General features: G+C 42.1%; 1 protein-coding gene across 9 annotated transcripts in view; it reads left to right on the top strand.

Annotated features, from left to right (window-relative positions):
- PALM2AKAP2 (PALM2 and AKAP2 fusion) overlaps nucleotides 1–17,253 on the top strand; it is a 538,506-nt gene that overhangs the window by 27,123 nt on the left and 494,130 nt on the right. For 3 of the 9 annotated variants that reach the window (XM_070459317.1, XM_070459311.1, XM_070459315.1), the window contains exon 1: nucleotides 3,037–3,153. The exons of 1 other annotated variant lie outside the window; for it this stretch is intronic. In XM_070459317.1, coding sequence (XP_070315418.1) covers nucleotides 3,149–3,153 — 5 coding nt within the window. In that variant the 5' untranslated portion in view covers nucleotides 3,037–3,148. Of the gene's footprint in view, nucleotides 1–2,627; nucleotides 3,154–14,099; nucleotides 14,130–17,253 lie in introns of those variants that run through there. 5 more of the 9 variants (XM_070459307.1, XM_070459312.1, XM_070459310.1 and 2 more) reach the window with 5 other exon arrangements.

Here is a 17,253-nt window from a genome sequence, read left to right as displayed (position 1 = left end):
AGGACTCTCAAAAGCATTTGCTAAGTGAGAGAAGCCAAACACAAAAGGCTACATGTATTGATTGGTTCCATTTACAGGACATTCTGGAAAAAGCGAAACCATGGGGATGAAAATCAACTCAGTGTTGCCCAGGAGGTGTGAGGAGGGGCTTGCTATCAGGGCACTGAGAGGAGCTGCCTGGGGTGATGGTAACGTTCCATATTGTGACTGTGGTGGTGACTTCATGACTGTGTAATGTATCTGAACTCACAGACCTGGACACCTGAAAAAGATGAGTGTAACTTATGCCTCAATAAACCCAACTTAAATTAAAAAAAAAAATACAAAAAGGAGTGGTCAAAATGTCAAACCCTGGTCCTAAGTCACATAGGAAGAGGACAGAGATGTGCACTGCAGTCAGCCTTGGTGACTATAGGGGGAGCAGTGTCCGTGATGAGGCAGAAGCTAAGGACAGAGGAGTTCACCAAAGATGGCTGGTTGTCCCCCAGTACCCATTTCCCTCTTCTTTCATGGGAATGGAGCCTCTGACTTTCAGCAATATTCACGACTATACAGACCGAACGAAGACTGCTCCACCCAGGCTCCCTGGAAACAATAAGGTCATGTGAATGAATTCTGGCCAAAGAGATGTGAATGAAAGTGTCCTGAGGCAGTTTCTGGGAGCCTTCCTTAAAAGGAAGTTGACATGCTTCCTTTGCCTTTTCTACTGTTTGTGCTTGAAAATGGAATGCAGACACAATGGCTGGAGTCTAAGCAGCAAAGTATCTTGGATCATGAAATCACTTTAGGGAGGGACACCACAAATAAAAGAGCAACATTTTGGGGGAGGCTGGGTCTCAGCTCTTTGAGAACTGCTAAACTGATGCAAGTCTCTGAACTTAGAAGAGGTAGAAGAACAAATGTGTTCCCTGATTAAGCCTCTTGATTCCTCACAGATGAACTTAATTCTATAGGCTGCAGGGAGTAAATACGAGGAAAGGATGTAGAGATGGTGAGTATGGGCAACCCTTTCAAGAGGCTTGACTACGAAGCAGAAGAGTAAACCATAGGATGGTAACTGCAGAGGGACATGGGCTGAGGAAGGGTTTTCTGACCTCCAGATTCACCCTGGATCCTTTGAATGGAAACCTGGAGAAGATCTAGGATCTCTTTCCACAAAATGTCCTGTGAATCATCACTGGGTTGACTGTGGGGCTCACTTTTCAGAGGGAGAGGAAGGGAGTGAATCTACCCAGAACACCTTGTGCTGCTTTCTTTTCAGTCTCGAGTGTGTAGAGCTCTCCCCCGTCCTGTCTAGAGCCACCAAACAAGTTGGTGGCTGCTTAGAATGCCCTTCCCACTGTGGTTTGCATTTCCCAACCTTCCCCTTCTCAGGCCAGCCCTTTAAAATCTGGGTTGGTGGGGCGGGGGGGTACTTCCCTTTGAGTCTCCATCAGAATATTTTTTTAAACTGCTATAATAAGATATAGTTTATATACCATAAAATTCATCCAGAATGTACAGTTCAATGCTTTTTAGTAAATCCAAGAGCTCTGTATCATCATAAATTTATTATTTTTTATAATTATTAAAAAAAATATTTGTTTTTATTTATTTCTTTGACTGTGTTGGGTCTTAGTTGCAGCATGTGGGATCCACTTCCCTGACCAGGGATCAAACACCGGGCCCCCTGCATTGGGAGCATGGAGCCTTAGCCACTGGACCACCAGGGAAGTCCCTATTTTTTATAATTATTTTTAATTTTTTGGCTGTGCTGCATCTTCCTTGCTGTGTGGACTTTTCTCTAGTTGTGGCAAGAGGGGGCTGTGTGTGGCCTTCCCATTGCAGTGGCTTCTCCTTGCAGAGCACCAGTTCTAGGGCACAGCAGGCTTCAGTAGTTGCAGCAGGTGACCCAGTAATTGCGGTTGGGTTCCGGGGCTCCAGAGCACAAGCTCAATAGTTGTGGCTCTGAGGCTTTGTTGCTCCGCAGCATGTGGAATCTTCCCAGACCAGGGATCAAACCCATGTCTTCTGCATTGGCAGGCGGCTTCTTTAACACTGATCTGTTTGTTTATTTATTTTTCTTTCTCTGTTCTTTGTCCTTCTACATTAGTCAGCTTCACCAAGGCAGGGACTGAGATGGCTAAGCTTAGGGCTGCATCCCCAGCACCTAGCAGACACCTGCTCGCAGAGGGACCCGGAAGTAAGATGCAATGAGAGCTTGAAGCTTGTCTCATCCACTCTTCACTGCAGCAGGTGCAAGGCCCCTGGATGGGAGCCAGGTTCCCACTTGGGAAACCATTAGGAGTAGAGGATTCTCAGAGGGATTGTAGGGAGGGAATATATGCCCCCGGGAGGCTTATGACTCTGGGGTGGGGCCGTGGTAATTTGGGAAACCATGTTCAGTCTATCTATTGTTTTCAAAGGACCAACTAGGGAAAGTAACTCTGGGCAATATCTTTCTGGCAGGCGGGAATACGCAGAACGTGGAGCGGTAAGAAGGGCGTGGGGTCGCCAGTGTGATGGAACACCGCATTAACGCGCCGCAGCGCAACTGGAGTTTTCCTTGGGAAGCTCAAGACTGGATGGCCGCTGAGCTGGCACAATGGCGTTTCCGAACCTGTGCCCAGTCTGTGGGGGGCAGTACTTGCTAGTTGCGGAGGCCAGGCGCTTCGTTCTCTTGTAACTTCCAAGCCGCAAGAGCTGCAACCTTGCCAATGACTCAATCGTTTCCCTGCACCCTCTGGGCTGTGCCACCCGCCGCAGCCGCACATCTCCCGCCTCTCACCGGTTCCCGGCGTCTCGGGGCAGCGCCGCCCGTCCCAGGGGAGCCGCTGGCGCACCTGGCGCCTCGGGCGCCCGGGCCCTGCGCGCTGGTGGCCACACCGCCCGGCGCCCAGCTGCTGCGCGCTCCCTCCCCAAACACTTAAGTGGAGTGGCTTGTCTAGCGCCCAGCGAACCACATTATCCAATTGCTTCCCGTTTTATTCGCAAGCTGGGAGCTGAGAGAGCCTGAGCGTTCACTTTCAACCCTCAAGGGGAGGAGGGATTGCGGGTGGGGAGGGGGGACGCTCCGGGCTCCACCTCGCGCGCGCGGCGCGACCAGAGCGCCCGGCTCCGGCAGAGGAGAGCAGCTCCGGAGAACCCCGCAGCAGCCCGGAGCCCCGCGATGGAGTGAGTATCCCCGCGCCGCGCGCGCCTTTAGCTGCTTTCCCCTCCGCATGTTGCTATGGCGACCGAGGCAGCCGGCTGATCCCGGCTTGGGTCCCGGTCCAGGATGGGTGTTTAATTTCAGCCCCGTGTGTACGCCTGGCGTTTCTATAGCAGCAGCCGGGGAGGCAGGAGCCAAGGGATGGGAGACCTGGGATGCGTGGTTTTGGCCGCTGCCCCTTGGCCAGCAGGGCCTCGGGAGGGGACGATGTTGCTGAAGAGGGAGGCACGTTCTAGGTTTTCCCGTCCCTGCCCCAAGCTTCCGCCACTCAGGGAGTTGGCGCAATAGCCATTACTTCCGATTCCTAACCTTGTCAGCATTATTGGACTGCAGTTAAAAAAAAAAAGGAGTGTGTGTGTGTGGGGGTGGGTCACTGCGGATCAGAAGCAAATGTAGTTTGATATGAAGCGTGTAATGGAAGCATGATGAGTTAGTGGGGAATATGAGCCAGGGCTGCGGTGCCCCGGCTACTGGAAACCATGAGGACCCCCAAATAATTGATTTGTTCCTGGAGTGATTGAGAAAGGAGACAGAACAGTAGGACCAGCAGCTGAGGGTTGAATTACAACGTTTGGCACCGTGGGCACCGCATGGGAGGCACGGGGAAGAGGGCATGGAGGCAAGAGGGGCGTTAACCAGCAAAGACACAATGAAGGTCTTGGGTGGAGGTGCGGACTGGGATTCCTCTCTCCTCTCTCCTGGCATCCCTGCGTTGCTTTTTGGTCACTCTTCCAGGCTGCTGCCGCAGCAGAGCCACTCTGACAGGCGACAGGCTCCAAGAAAGAGTCATTTGGGGAGCCAGCTATTAGATACCGATCAAGTCCTCCTCCCCTTTTCTTCCCACGGATACTCCCTGACACTGACGCTGTATGAAATCATATTTCAGCCCGGAGATAATGTCCTGTTTTCAGGTACTAGGACTCAACCCTAGATGCAGCTTGTGTGTTCCCTGCCCCCACCCCCTTCATATCTGATTGTGAAGATGCAATTTAATCCTCACCAACAAGGCTGCTAGCGCAGAAGTGAGGGATGGCGTGGCATTTTAGCGATGAGGAGTTGTGGATTTCAGCCTCTGCCTTGGCTGGTCCTTGTGCCAGTGATTTCCTACAGCAGTCATTTGATGTCTCTGAGCCTCAGTTTCCCTATTTATACAACGGAGGTAAAGATGTTCCTTACTCATTTTGAAGTATTGAGAGGATCAGATAATGTTTCTTTCTCTTCTAAAGTGCTCTGTCAATTGTAAGGTATATGCAGATTTAAGGAGCTATTGATCAAGGCTCTGGAATCAGTTTGCAGGGTTTGAGTCCTTTTACACTTTGCTGCCATGACATTAGTCTCTCTGAGCCTCATTTCTGGAAACAAATGGTAATAATAGCAACACTTTTAGTGATTTTTGTGAAGATTAAGCCAGTTGAGGCATACCAAGTTTTTCTTAGAACAGAACCTAGCACACACTAAACTCAATAAATAGCATCAATTACCAATGTTATTATTACTATTATGGTCTCCAGCATTTTTCAGTGACATTTGATGGAGTCTCAGGTTGGCATCTAGCTTTTTTTTTCAGACAATTGCTAAAGAAACACAGTGTCCCAAGGGCAACTGAGAGTAGCACAGTTTTAAGATACCAATGTAGGTACAGACAACCAGAAGACACAGCAGGCTTGGGGATACGGAGCAGAATCTGGCCACCTTGCCTGTGGCCGCTCTCCATTCCCATCCTCATTGCTGTTTTCTGACCCAGAGGTTGTCTGTTTTAAGAGACTGAATGTAAGTCTAGTTATTTGCTAGGGGAGTAATTTTCATCTTTGCGATTTCACATTAACACTCTAATGTATATAACATATCTGCCAGGCTTAGAGGGTGAGAGTTTAGTAACTGTGTCTAGGATTTGTCCATTTACCTCCTCAGACCTTCCCTCTATTTCCTCTCCATCTCCCGCTAAGCTTTGTTCCAGGTGTGCCTGTTTCCCACCTGGAACTCTTTGAAAACAAAGGGTTTTCTCATTACCCTTCTGCTCCCTCCGTGGGATCCCAACTGGGGCCTCATCCAGCCCCCTTCTCCCCACGGGCCTGGATTTCCCCTTCCCCTGTGACATTCCAAAGCCCTCCTCACCTCCCAGTTAACCTCGAGCATTTCCAACTGTTTATCTCTTCTTTGCCTCACTCCCTCTGCGTCATTAGTATGATTTGCTTTTTAACTCTTTACTTCCCCTTTCAGAATACCATGTTTTCTTGTCCTACCTTGAAATTTCCCACCTGCACTTCCTGTCCTTCCCCTCAATCTAAACTGTCTCCAAGTCTCATCCTAGATAGGACAGCTTGCCTTAAATGTGGGTGAGATAGGGACTCAATTCTCCTTACTTACTGTATCCAACTCAGGTTTATGGGAAAAAAAAAAATAAAAAAGGGAATGAAATTCACTTCCTTCTTTTATTTTTTCATTTAACCAACAAAGTATTTGTGGAGGTTAGCACTGGTCAACGAAACAGTCACGATTCTTGTCACCTGGAGTTCATTGTCTAATGAAAGGATAGATGTTAAGCCAGTAAACACAAATGAATCTATGTTGTTGTTCAGTCAGTGGGGTCTGGTTCTTTGCAACCCCATGGACTGTAGCACTCCAGGCTTCCCTGTCCATCACAAACTCCCGGAGCTTGCTCAAACTCATGTCCATCGAGTCGGTGATGCCATCCAACCATCTCATCCTCTGTTGTCCCCTTCTCCTCCTGCCTTCAATCTTTCCCAGCATCAGGGTCTTTTCTAATGAGTCAGCTCTTCACATCAAGTGGCCAAAGTATTGGAGCTTCAGCATCAGTCCTTCCAATGAATATTCAGGGTTGATTTCCTTTAGGATTGACTGGTAAAGTACAATAAATGCCATGGAGGAAAAAACACAGAGAAAATGACAGGAAGAGGATATAGGTTAGACTAGGGGGTCAGCAAAGCCCCAATGAGGAACTGAAATGTAATGTGACATCTAAAGGAGAGTCTAATGTAGGAATTGGCTGGTTAAAGAATAGATGGGAGAAGCACTCTGGGCTGAGAAAACAGCATGTGCTAAGGCCCTGAGACAGGAGAGACCTCAGCAAGTTGGAAGAACTGGAGGAAGGGTCCTGTGGCTGGAGTTTTGCAGTGAGGGGATGATGGTTCAGAGACGGCTAAGTGCGTGGAGCAACCGAAGAACTTTCGGCACCTTTCCTTCTGAAGATGACCAACAAGGACCTACTCTATAGCACAGGGAGCTCTATTCAGTGTTATGTGGCATCCTGGATGAGAGGGGAGTTTGGGGGAGAATGGATACATGTATATGTATGGCTGAGTTCCTTTTGCTGTCCACCTGAAACTATCACAACATTGTTAATCAGTTCTATTCCAATATACAATAAAAAGTTTAAAAAATGAATGTGTCATAGCCAAGTATGAGAATGCTTTAAATGTCTGCAACTGGAGAAGAGATTATCAGTTTTAAAAGCCAGACTGTTTTTTTTTAATAGTTCATTCCCTTTTATTACTGAGTAGTATTCCATTGTATGGATACACCCATCATGACACACCTGTTCATCTGCTAAAAGATATTGGGTTGTTTTCAGACAGGGACTATTACAAACAAAACTGCTATAAGTAATTATATACAAGTCTTTATGTGGACACGTGCTTTCTTTTCCCTTGGGTAAATAGCTAGCTGTGGACTGACTGGACCACATGGTAAGTGTCCATTTAACTTTATAAGAAACCATCAAGCTATTTTCCAAAACGTTGTAGCATTTTATTTCCCACCAGCAACATATGAGAGTTTCAGGTCCCTCACGTCACCAACACTTGGTGTGGTCAATCTTTTTCATTTTAGCCACTCTAAAAGGTGTGTAATAATACTTCATTGTGGTTTTAATTTGCATTTCCTAATGACCAATGATGTTGAGCATCTTTTCATGTGCTTATTACTTATTTGCATCTTATTCAGTGAGATGTCTACTTAAATATTTTATCTACTTTTTAATTGGTTTGTCTTATTATTATTGAAAGTTCTTTGTATGTTATAGACACAAATCCTTCATAAGATATATTATTTGCACTTATTTTCTCTGTCTGTGATGTGCTTTTTTTTTTTCTATTTATTTTTATTAGTTGGAGGCTAATTACTTTACAATATTGTAGGGGTTTTTGCCATACATTGACATGAATCAGCCATGGATTTACATGTGTTCCCCATCCTGATCCCCCCTCCCAGCTCCCTCCCCATCTGATCCCTCTGGGTCTTCCCCAGTGCACCAGCCCTGAGCACTTGTCTCATGTATCCAACCTACGCTGGTGATCTGTTTTACCCTTGATAGTATACATGTTTCAATGCTATTCTCTCAGAACATCCCACCCTCACCTTCTCCCACAGAGTCCAAAAGTCTGTTCTGTACATCTGTGTCTCTTTTTCTGTTTTGCATATAGGGTTATCGTTACCATCTTTTTAAATTCTATATATATGCATTAGTATACTGTATTGGTCTTTATCTTTCTGGCTTACTTCACTCTGTATAATGGGCTCCAGTTTCATCCATCTCATTAGAACTGATTCAAATGAATTCTTTTTAATAGCTGAGTAATATTCCATGGTGTATATGTACCACAGCTTCCTTATCCATTCGTCTGCTGATGGGCATCTAGGTTGCTTCCATGTCCTGGCAATTATAAACAGTGCTGCGATGAACATTGGGGTGCATGTGTCTCTTTCAGATCTGGTTTCCTCGGTGTGTATGCCCAGGAGTGGGATTGCTGGGTGATATAAAAGCCAGACTGTTCAAAATGGCTATACTACCCAAAGTAATCTATAGATTCAATGCAATCCCTATCAAACTACCAACGGTATTTTTCACAGAACTAGAACAAATAATTTCACAATTTGTATGGAAATACAAAAAACCTCGAATAGCTGAAGTAATCCTGAGAAAGAAGAATGGAACTGGAGGAATCAATCTGCCTGACTTCAGACTCTACTACAAAGCCACAGTCATCAAGACAGTATGGTACTGGCACAAAGACAGAAATATAGATCAATGGAACAGAATAGAAAGCCCAGAGATAAATCCACAAACCTATGGTCAGCTTATCTTCGACAAAGGAGGCAAGGATATACAATGGAAAAAAGATAACCTCTTTAACAAGTGGTGCTGGGAAAACTGGTCAACCACCTGTAAAAGAATGAAACTAGAACACTTTCTAACACCATACACAAAAATAAACTCAAAATGGATTAAAGATCTAAATTTAAGACCGGAAACTATCAAACTCCTAGAGGAGAACATAGGCAAAACACTCTCCGACATAAATCACAGCAGGATCCTCTATGACCCACATCCCAGAATTTCAGAAATAAAAGCAAAAATAAACAAATGGGACCTAATGAAACTTAAAAGCTTTTGCACAACAAAGGAAACTATAAGCAAGGTGAAAAGACAGCCCTCAGATTGGGAGAAAATAATAGCAAACGAAGCAACAGACAAAGGATTAATCTCAAAAATATACAAGCAACTCCTCCAGCTCAACTCCAGAAAAATAAATGACCCAATCAAAAAATGGGCCAAAGAACTAAACAGACATTTCTCCAAGGAGGACATACAGATGGCTAACAAACACATGAAAAGATGCTCAACATCACTCATTATCAGAGAAATGCAAATCAAAACCACAATGAGGTACCATTATACGCCAGTCAGGATGGCTGCTATCCAAAAGTCTACAAGCAATAAATGCTGGAGAGGGTGTGGAGAAAAAGGAACCCTCTTACACTGTTGGTGGGAATGCAAATTAGCACAGCCACTATGGAAAACAGTGTGGAGATTTCTTAAAAAGCTGGAAATAGAACTGCCATATGACCCAGCAATCCCACTTCTGGGCATACACACCAAGGAAACCAGATCTGAAAGAGACACGTGCACCCCAATGTTCATCGCAGCACTGTTTATAATAGCCAGGACATGGAAGCAACCCAGATGCCCATCAGCAGACGAATGGATGAGGAAGCTGTGGTACATATACACCATGGAATATTACTCAGCTATTAAAAAGAATTCATTTGAATCAGTTCTAATGAGATGGATGAAACTGGAGCCCATTATACAGAGCAAAGTAAGCCAGAAAGATAAAGACCATTACAGTATACTAACACATATATATGGACTTTAGAAAGATGGTAACGATAACCTTATATGCAAAACAGAAAAAGAGACTCAGATGTATAGAACAGACTTGTGGACTCTGGGAGAAGGCGAGGGTGGGATGTTTCAAGAGAACAGCATTGAAACATGTATATTATCTAGGGTGAAACAGATAACCAGCCCAGGTTGGGTACATGAGACAAGTGCTCGGGCCTGGTGCACTGGGAAGACCCAGAGGGATCGGGTGGAGAGGGAGGTGGGAGGGGGGACCGGGATGGGGAATACATGTAAATCCATGGCTAATTCATTTCAATAGAGAAAAAAAAAAAAAAAGCCAGACTGTTATGTGCCCATAACTTATTGTTTTGAGTAAGCCAAGGTCACTATTTAAAATGACACTGAGTTAAAATAAAAGCAAAATCATTTATTCATGAGATGATTGGTTTTAATAAAACAAGAGCATCCTAGTTAAAATGAGGGGAAAAAAAATCTCCACACAAGCCGAGAGGATCCTAGGTGATTGTAGTTGGCTAGGTGATTGTAGTTGGCTGCCCTCCTTGTTCAGGCAGCTGGAAGATCAGGGTGTTTGTGGGAATGAACTGTAGTACATGCAGTTACTGATTTGATTCCACACCTAAAGGTTGTGCCAGACACTTCTCTAGAACAGTCTGGGAGCCAAAAGGCAAAGAGAACAGAGCATAGAAACTCTTTATATTGCTAGAGTAGTCCAGTTTAGACTTGATAGGTTCTTTACTCTGCAGCTGAGGAAGTGAGAGACCGTCACTTATTATTTACCATTTGTTGCAGTTATATTGTGAGTTTTACCTTTTCAAAGTTTTGAACATTTGCAGTTTTGGAACTGTAAATATAATTCTCACAGTTCATTTAATTGAGTTTTCTTTATGAATGAATCTCTGTTCTAAGTGCTGAGATTACAACAGTGAACAAAGCTGAACCAGATCATCTCCTCACGGAGCTTCTATTTAATAGTGGAGAATATGTATGTAAATGTTAATGTCAGGAAGTGATGAATGTTAAGAATAAAAGTAAAACCCAGTAGGAGATTGGAGGCTGATTAGAGCAGGTTGCTTTTTTTTTTTTAATTGAAGTATAGTTGATTTACACTGTTGAATTAATTTCTGCTGTATAGCAAAATGACTCAGTTATACATATACATATATATATATACACCTTTTTTATATTCTTTCCTATTATGATTTATCACAGGATGTTGAATATTGTTCCCTGTGCTATACAGTAGGACCTTGTTGTTTATCCATTCTATATATAATAGCTTGCATCTGCTAATCCCAAACTCCCAATCCGTTCCTTCCCACCCCCAAGGGAGGGTTACTTTTGACCGAGGAGTAAGGAAACAGGTTTCTGAGTTGGTGAGTTTGAATAGAGACTTGAACAAAGTAAGAGGTTGACCCATTGTAGAAGGAGAGCAGCTGCAAAGGTCCTGAGGCAGAACCACGCTTGGTGGGCTTCATTTTCATCTTGGATCTAAATGGAGTCCAGATCACCATCAGCCCTTTCACCAACGGCCTCCTCTTTCCTGAGCATTTTGTGTTGATTAAGTGTTCAGTTGGAAGGTTTTATTTTCTAGGAGGGTCCAAGGGTGTTATATTCTGAAAGTCTTTCTGTGGCTTTTATGAACAAACAAATTGAATGTGTAAAATTATGCAATCACATTCCTCCCCCCACCCCCCATAATTCTATAAGATTTTTCCATTGTATTCTGGCCTTGACTGTTGCTCTGGTGAAGTCTGAGGCTAGTCTGGTTAATTCCTCTGGCAATTTCATATTTTTTGCCTTGATGCTGATAGAAATATTTTTAAACATCAAAGTTTAGCAAATTTTTTGGTGATATTTCTCACTATAAGTCACTGTGTCAGTTTTTCTTGGCAAATGGTATGTTCCTTTGATCTGAAGATCCATATTTTCCTTTATTTTTTGTAGAGGGATTTTCTTCTTAGCCTTCAATTAAAAAATGTATTCTGTTATTTGCTACAGGTGCATCTATTACTCACTCCCTGCCATCCTAACTATTTTGAATTGCTTTCATTTTTATCCCCCTGACTTTCCCATGAGTTCTTGTGACATTTTAAAATCTATCCCCTAGGTAACTGGTTTTTATTTTATTTTATTTTATTTATTTATTTTTTTTAGCAGTATTTGTTTAGTCCTAACTCATTCTAGTGCAGCTTTCACTTCTTTAATGGGTTTGTTGTTCTCTTCATTTTCTGGCGCTGCCAGTTCATTTTGCACTTATTTTTTTTTTAAAGCATTTATACTTGGCTTAATTTCTTTGAATGTGTGGAAAAGAGTTTATCTGAAAATTCCATCTATTTCTTGTGTCATTTTCTGAAATATATTTGCCTGCCTTTTGCTTGTAAATCTTTCCTTTCCTTTTTCTTTAAAAAAATAATAGTTAAGTATATAGAATCTATGCACACTGATAAATTTTTATTTATTACTCATTGCCAAATGCAGGTAATTCTAGCCAAAACTGCTATTTGCTCAAGAATAAGTGACAAGGATAAGGGCAGTGTTTGGGGGAACACAATGACTTTAGATGAGATGTTTTGTCTCATAAACATTTCTTACAACTCTACCATGTTTTCTGCTCTAAAAATACCTTGCAGTGAGTGAGCAGATCACTCACATAGGTCACACATCTCAGCTTACTTTGTGTGTGTGTGTGGGTTGGGGTGGGGAGACAGACAGCTACGTGGTGCTTATTTATCCTTGCGTAATTGACTCTGTTTAGCATCCCAAACAAAGGGGAGGGGGCAAGTCATCTTCAAAGGTAATTGTTATTTTCTTTTTTACATCTCTTGCCTCCAGACTAGTTCTCTGTGTTTAAAGTTTTCAAGCTTTCACAGATAATGAAGATAAAGGGCTAAGTGTCACTTCCTGCACCACTCCGGTGTGGAACCAGCCCCTCCACGTAGATGTTCCCCATGTCACCGTGACCTGTCCACATCACACCCCAGCATTCCAACACTGGGCCTTTCTGGACTGTCTCCTTACTTACAGAGAAATTTGAAAACCTTCTGAGATGTACAGAGGTAGAGATCACCTTTTAGGGTAGTCCATTGATTTAATAAAAATTATCCTCTTTTTGAGACTCATAGACTTAGAAAATGAACTTACAGTTGCCAGGGGGAAGAGATAGTTAGGGACACATTGCTATATTTAAAATAGATAACCAACAGAAACCTATTGTATAGCATATGGAACTCCACTCAACTCCACCACTTATGTCGTGGCCTAGATGGAAGAGAGATTTGGGAGAGAATGGATACATGTATATGTTTGGCTGAGTCCCTTCGTTGTTCACCTGAAGCTATTACAACATTGTTAATCTGCTATATGCCAATAAAAAATAAAAAACTTTTAAAAATTGTCTCTTTTTGGCAGATAATTCTTATAATCTGTGATTTGAGAACCGTAGCTCTTTGCTAGCTTCATAGTAGATCAATTTTTATTTATGATTTTTCATTCTTTCAGGTCCTTTCAGCAGGTTTCCTGCAGATAGAAAACTTGCCTTTACCATATCTTTGAATGAATCAATGAATCTTGTGTTCCTATGAAAATAAAATTGGGAACTACCAAATGTCATTGATATTAGAAAATCATACATATCCTTTTCCAATGAATTCTTAGGAATGTCTATGTCATAGTAGGTTCATGAATGATATTATAGATACTTTGCAGTGGAAGAGCTTTGGAAAGGGTATACATGGTGGATATTCTTCATCTCGCCCATCATATCTACTCTCTCCTCTTCCCACACTGATTTGTGCCCTTAGAGGCTGGCCTCTGTGGTTTGCATCAATTAGGCTCTCCTGCCCTTTGGTTTCCTATTGGGTTGGATCAAGGGGAGACATGAGCAGGGTAGAAGGAGAGTGAGGCCAGAGCATTTATTGCATCATCTCCTTTCTTGCAAGGAGGTGGGTTGGCAGTAGCTGCTTTTCTCTTCTGAAGGCCACAGCCCCTGCCTGCAGCCTGTCCTGCATCTGTAGCTCTAGCTCCCTTCCAGTTCTGACACCCCGCCCCCTCCCTGGCTTCCCTACTTTCTTAGCCTTTGGTGCTTCACCATCCCTTGGTTTTTCTTCACTCTGACCATGTCTCTATAGAGCAGTCTCTTTATTAAGCTCATTTCAGTTATTCAGTTTGAGGGTGCCAACCATTTTCAGCTGGGATTCTGACTCTCAAAGGGTAAAAGTATTTAAAGTCTTACAAAAACATACTTCACATTTCCGGGACAGACCTTGACAGTTTTTGTTTGTCCACACATTCTGGTCATTGGCGCGCGAGGCTCCAAAATATGGCACAAGTGTTGACAGTTGTTATGAGTTTGCCATGAACTTACTAAGGAGAAGCTTCAGTTCCACAAGGTACCAAAGTGTGTGTTTGCTTCACATTGAAAAATGTCATTTTTCTTATTACTTATAATAAAAATTCCCCTAATTTGACTCCTCAGAGGAAGACTAATCTCAGTTATGGAGAGGTCGGATTAGAATTTTATTCTATTTAAAGAAGTGAAATTTTCTTCTCATTAGAGGAGGGAAACTTACTAGTCAAAATTCTGTTTTTTTGTGTGCACAGAACTTCATTGTATTTCACCCACTGTTTAAACACAAGTGATAATTTAACTAATCAATAGTATGTAAGTGAATGCTTCCTAAACTGCTGCCAAATCAATAAAATCTGTCCCATCTTGTTTGCTCTTCTTCTTCACAGATAGTTATCTCAAGAGCATAAAATACATCTAATCAGAAGGTATGTCTTACAAGTTCTGAATGTTGTTGTTGTTTAGTTGCTCAGTTGTTTCAGATTCTTTGTGACCCCATGGACTGCAGCAGGCCAGGTTTCCCTGTCCTTCACTATCGCCTCCTACCCTCAATCTTTCCTGGCATCAGCATCTTTTCCGGTGAGTCAGCTCTTTGCATCAGTGGCCAAAGTATTGGAGCTTCAGCTTGAACTTCAGTCCTTTCAATGAATTTTCAGGGTTGATTTCCTTTAGGATTGACTGGTTTGATCTCCTTGAAGTCCAAGGGACTCCCAAGAATCTTCTCCAGCGCCACAGTTTGAAAGCATCAATTCTTTGATATTCAGCCTTTTTTATTGCACATCTCTCACATCCATACATGACTACTGGAAAAACCATAGCCTTGACTATACAGACCTTTGTTGATGAAGTAATGTCCTTTTTTGTTTTTTAACATGCTCCCTGGGTTTGTCATAGCTTTCCTTCCAAGAACCAAGTGTCATGACTTCAGTCACTGTCTACAGTGATTTTGGAGCCCAAGAAAATAAAATCTGTCACCGCTTTCACTTTTTACCCATCTATTTGCCCTAAAGTGATGGGACTGGATGCCGTGCTCTTGGTTTTTTGAATGTTGTTTTAAGCCAGTTTTTTCACTCTCCTCTTTCACCTTCATCAAGAGGCTCTTTAGTTCCTTTTCACTTTCTGCCATTAGACTGGTATCATCTGCATCTGATATATTTTACAAGTTCTGAATGAATGGGCTCTAAATTAAAGATATTATATGCCATCTAGTTTTATAAGTATTTCATACTTAGAAATTATGTTTTTTAGACAGCTTATCATCTTGCTTTGAGTACCACTATTTCTCTGTCAGTTATGTTCATTTATTCATTCATTCAACTCATAATTGTTGAATATCTACTTGGTGCTAAGTATTGTTCTAGGTCCCTGTGATACAAATATGAATATGACCTAGTTCCTGCCTTCACAGAGGCCACAATCTATGAGGAACAAGTACAACTGGCTACATAATTTTAAGAAAGTGTGCTAAGTGTTGTACTAGGGGAAAGTTTCAAGAAATATTGTGTGAAGCATATAACAAGGGGACAGGAGTCTAAATGAATCTTAGGCATTCAGAGATCCTACATGGGGCCAAAATCTGAGCCTGATTCTTAGCCCCTTACATTAAGTTAGCATTAAAAAAAACAAAACAAAACTTTTTAAATGTCTGAACTAGTCATCTTTACAACTGCTTAAGTCATTTTCTAAAAAAATTCGCCAAGCTAATTTCAGTATCAAAGCTAGATTGAATAATTGATAGACTTCAAATATAAAGCATTTGTTCTCACTAGGGAGCCTATGGCTGAGGCCCCCTCCACAACCACTACAGTGCAGTGGCAAACGTCTGCCCCCTGGAGGAATCAGAAACTCAACTTTTTTCAGATAATAGTGCCAATACTGTTCACTAAGGAAGTAGAGCAAAACAAAGAACAGAAAGCAAAGAAAACAGAACAAACAGACAAAAACACGTGAAGATGTATTTGCTGGGTACTGCTAAGCCTTTTTGGATACTTTCCTTCTTTTAGCTGTCTTTGTTGAAATCATGTCCAAAGCCTCTCACTTTTGAAGAGCATTAAGATTTGCTACACTGTAGCTATGAGTCTTCCAGGGAAGGACTAAAGAAGTTGGTTTAGAAACAATTTAAAAGTTCTCCAACTTTCCAATGCTTTCCTTACCTTCAACTTTAACTTCAGTCCTTTCCATGAATTTTCAGGGTTGATTTGCAGGTGTCCAGCATTTAAAGCTGATGACACCAACAATAAAGGTTTATCTGCTCAGAGACTCACACTGTAAGGTTCAATGAATCCCCTGGGAATAGTGTTAAAGGGCAGTTCCTGATTCTGTGGATCTGGGGTGGGATTGGAGAGTCTACATTCCCAACAAGCTTCCTAGGAGATGATAATGATGCTGCTGCTCTGGAGACAATACTTTGAATGGCCATGCCTACAACACAAAGACCCAGTGTAGTCTTGCATTCTATATAATGCAAGAAGTGAGCATCTCATCCTTTTACACGTCCTCCCCACCAACAACCCTCCTGGTAGAGGATTGCTGCCATGAACTGGAGTTCAGTAGTCTGTGAAACAGGCCAGTCTACAGAGCAGAAACTAGGCTCTTCATTTTAGTTGGCATAACTTGGCAGTTCCATGTGGATAAAGCCTTTATTTTCTAGAAAGTTAGGGCAGGATGGGGGTTGTGGAAAAAAAAAAGTGTTTAGGGGGTAAACATGAATTTTATCTATTTTTAAAAATATGAATTAAAAAAGTGTGGGGGTCATAAATAATTTAAAATCTAAAAAAATTTTCTTTGGCTAGTTCCTTAATATTTAAAAAATAACTAGTGAATCTAATTACCTCTAAGTATTTGTAGATCAGTAAAATCTTGGTGTAAATGTCAAGTTATGATTCTATAAATATAATAGTCATGTTAATATAAATATGAAATATTCAGGGCAAGAAGCTTGTGGTATTATATTTTTTGAAGAAGATCAGCAAACTTAGGGATCCTTACTGTTGAAAACCAGGGAAGAGTGATTGATTTCATAAAGAATAATTTAAACATGTTATTATCTTGACTTTTTATGTGAGATGAGAATTATCCCGCAAATTCCTTCCTTGTTATGGGAGTTAACTACTCTAGGAACAATACATGTTTGAGAATTAAACTGTACAGAATAAAGTTTAGTTATGGATTCTTGATTGCTTAATAAAATGATGGCTCTCCAAACCTAATTACATTTGCGTGAATTAAACACATTTCTTAATGGCTCTCGATTTGTCTTCCACCAGCCTGTGTCAGCTATGCCATGTGCCTTCCTGTTAGCGTCACTCCAGGTCTTGAAATTAGAAGCATTATATTATATTACGGTGATGTGTGTACGGCATCGGTGCAGGAAGAGTAGGAGTGTCATGCCCTGCAGAAACAAAGATTCGGAGGGCACGCGTGTGTGCGTGTGTAAAACACTTTTTAAGGCCTCCTTCTAAAAGGAGTATCTGTGTCTTATTTTGAAACCTTCCCATTTCCTCCATGCATTACCTTGGGAATGATAAAAGGATTCCTAAGGCCAAAATCCTG

The sequence above is a fragment of the Odocoileus virginianus genome, chromosome 31, assembly GCF_023699985.2.
Source record: "Odocoileus virginianus isolate 20LAN1187 ecotype Illinois chromosome 31, Ovbor_1.2, whole genome shotgun sequence".
Classification (NCBI taxonomy): Eukaryota; Metazoa; Chordata; class Mammalia; order Artiodactyla; family Cervidae; genus Odocoileus; species Odocoileus virginianus.
This window is presented reverse-complemented; position numbering and strand designations above follow the sequence as displayed.